Below are 2,517 nucleotides of genomic sequence, written 5' to 3'. Positions count from 1 at the left end.
ACTGTACCCTCCTGCGGCTATTGTCCTGTGCCACGCGTGTCCCCAGACAGTGCCCTCCTGTGCCACCACCGTTCCTCAGGCTGTGTCCTGCCAAGTCCTGCCCGATGCTGTGAGCTTCCTCCCAGCCGTGCCCTCCTCCTGCCGTCTAATGGAGCTCTGCGCTTCCCACCACCGTTCCTCAGGCTGTGTCCTGCCAAGTCCTGCCCGATGCTGTGAGCTTCCTCCCAGCCGTCCCACGTCCGTGTCTGTTTGTCTTTCCAGCCCAGCTCATCGCCGGCCCGTCACCGGGTGTTGACTCTGCGCATTCCTCCCCAGCCGGGCCTGCCGCCGCCAGACATTAACTGGGGCTGGCACGCTGCCGTCCCCTCTCCGGGGCCACCGTGCTGGGCTTCGGCTGCTGATAACTTTGAGGACTTTGCGGGGGGGTGGGACAGGTGACCCCAGGTGACTGGCACCGCTCGGGGATTGGGGTGTGGATTAACGACAGCCCCGGCTGAGCCTGGGGATAAAAGCGTCAAGGTCTGCCCAGGTCTCAGCTCATCTTGGCTCTCCCCAGGCATCTCAGGGACCTATCCTGCACCTGCCGGCATCATGGCATCGGGGTGGTCCTGCTGGGTCCTTCTGCTGCTCCTGCCTGCCCTGGCCCATGCTGGGGGGCCTGGCCCTGTCCTTGTCAACCGCCCCTTCGTCACCATCTGGAACATCCCCACTGAGCGCTGCAGCAAGAAGTACAATGTCAACCTCAACTTGGAGATCTTTGATGTGTTGGCCAACAACGAGCAGTCCTTCATCGGGCAGGACATCACCCTCTTCTACACCAAGGAGCTGGGGCTCCTCCCTTACTACACAGCCAGTGGGGTGCCGGTGAATGGGGGGCTCCCCCAAAACACCAGCCTGCAGGCCCACCTCCACCAGGCCATCCGGGACATCGAGGCCACCCTGCCCAGCCCTGCCTACGATGGGCTGGCTGTCATCGACTGGGAGAAGTGGCGCCCCCTGTGGATCCGCAACTGGGCCTCCATGGACATCTACCAGCACAAGTCGGAGGAGCTGGTGCGTCAGCAGCACCCTCAGTGGCCCCCCAAGCTGGTGAAGCAGGTAGCCAAGCAGCAGTTTGAGCAGAGCGCTCGCAAATTCATGGAGCAGACCCTGGAGCTGGGCAAGACCCTCCGTCCCGATGGCTACTGGGGTTTCTATGGCTTCCCCAACTGCTACAATAACAACTTCAATAGCCTGCCCTACACTGGGACGTGCCCAGTGGTGGAGCAGCAGAGGAACAAGGAGCTGTGGTGGCTCTGGGAGAGCAGCCGGGCGCTCTACCCCAGCATCTACCTGCCCCCCCGTTTCAACGGCACCAACAAAGCGCTTCCTTACGTCCGGCACCGCGTGGCTGAGGCCTTTGCTGTCCAGCGTGGCGTCCTCGACAACGGCATCCCTGTCCTGCCCTACTCCCAGATCGCCTTCGACTGCACTGTTGACTTCCTCTCCCAGGTGATGGGGACGTGGGGATGGTGGGCACCTCTCGGGCTGATGGGTTGGCATTGGGGAGTCTTTAGCACTGCCAGGGTGTTGTAAGGGCTTTGTGCACCGTTGACTTCTCCTCTCCCCTTGGGTGCAGGAGGACTTGATGAACACCATCGGGGAGAGCGCAGCTCAGGGCGCTGCCGGCATCGTCCTCTGGGGCAGCCTCAACTACAGCACCTCTAAGGTAAGTGCGGTGGGTGGCACCCCCTGTTCCCTGGCCACGCAGGGCTGTGACGCTGAGTGCCATTGCAGGAGATGTGCCTGAGGCTGAAGGACTATGTGGAGGGGCCCCTGGGCCATTACATTGTCAACGTGACAGCCAGCGCCGATCTGTGCAGCCAGAGCCTGTGCTCTGGCCGGGGCCGCTGCGTGCGCCAGAAGAACAAGCACGGCTTCCTCCACCTCGACCCCTTCCGCTTCGCCATCGACCTGCAAGCCGGCAAGCCCTGGCTGGTGGCACAGAGCCTGGAGGCCAGTGACGACTTCTCCCGGCTGGCCGAGGAGTTCAGCTGTCAGTGCTATGACAAGTGGCAGGGACCCCGCTGTGACACCCAGGGCTTCACTGAGTGAGCTTCCCCACCATGCTGGGGACACCAGGATGGGCAGGGTGACACCACCCCGTGCCCCAGCACCCTTGCCATGGGGTTGGGAACCTGACCACAGGGCTGCTAATAAAACCGGTAGGCACCTGCAAATGACTCCTTGTCTTCTGCCACGGCACATTTTGGGGTGGGAGGGTCCCCCAGTGACACTGGCGGTGCCTTGGGATGCTGCCAAGGGCTGTGCCAGGGGGTCTGGGAGTGTAACACCTCGGAGAAGCCATAACAAAAAGGGGAAAATTTATGGGAAAAGACATAGGAAGGGGGATAATGGGGGAAGAGGATGAGAAAAGGGGGAATAATGGGGAGCAGCCAGAGAGCGGAGGCAATAGGGGTGAAAAGACATGCCTTTGTGGCTGTGGGAGTGTGGGCCCCCCAGTCCCTCACTAGGCAC

General features: G+C 62.0%; 1 protein-coding gene across 1 annotated transcript; it reads left to right on the top strand.

Moving 5' to 3' along the window:
* Positions 1-591: 591 nt before the first annotated feature.
* Positions 592-2,094, top strand: LOC104614321 (hyaluronidase-1-like). The gene is made up of 3 exons (XM_010294544.1): positions 592-1,491; positions 1,619-1,708; positions 1,777-2,094. Exons 1-3 carry the CDS (start codon positions 592-594, stop codon positions 2,092-2,094), a joined length of 1,308 nt encoding a protein of 435 aa, XP_010292846.1.
* The last annotated feature ends 423 nt before the right edge of the window (positions 2,095-2,517 follow it).

The sequence above is a fragment of the Phaethon lepturus genome, unplaced genomic scaffold, assembly GCF_000687285.1.
Source record: "Phaethon lepturus isolate BGI_N335 unplaced genomic scaffold, ASM68728v1 scaffold33009, whole genome shotgun sequence".
Classification (NCBI taxonomy): domain Eukaryota; kingdom Metazoa; phylum Chordata; class Aves; order Phaethontiformes; family Phaethontidae; genus Phaethon; species Phaethon lepturus.
Note: the sequence above shows the minus strand (reverse complement) of the source record. Positions and strands in the feature narration are given on the sequence as shown.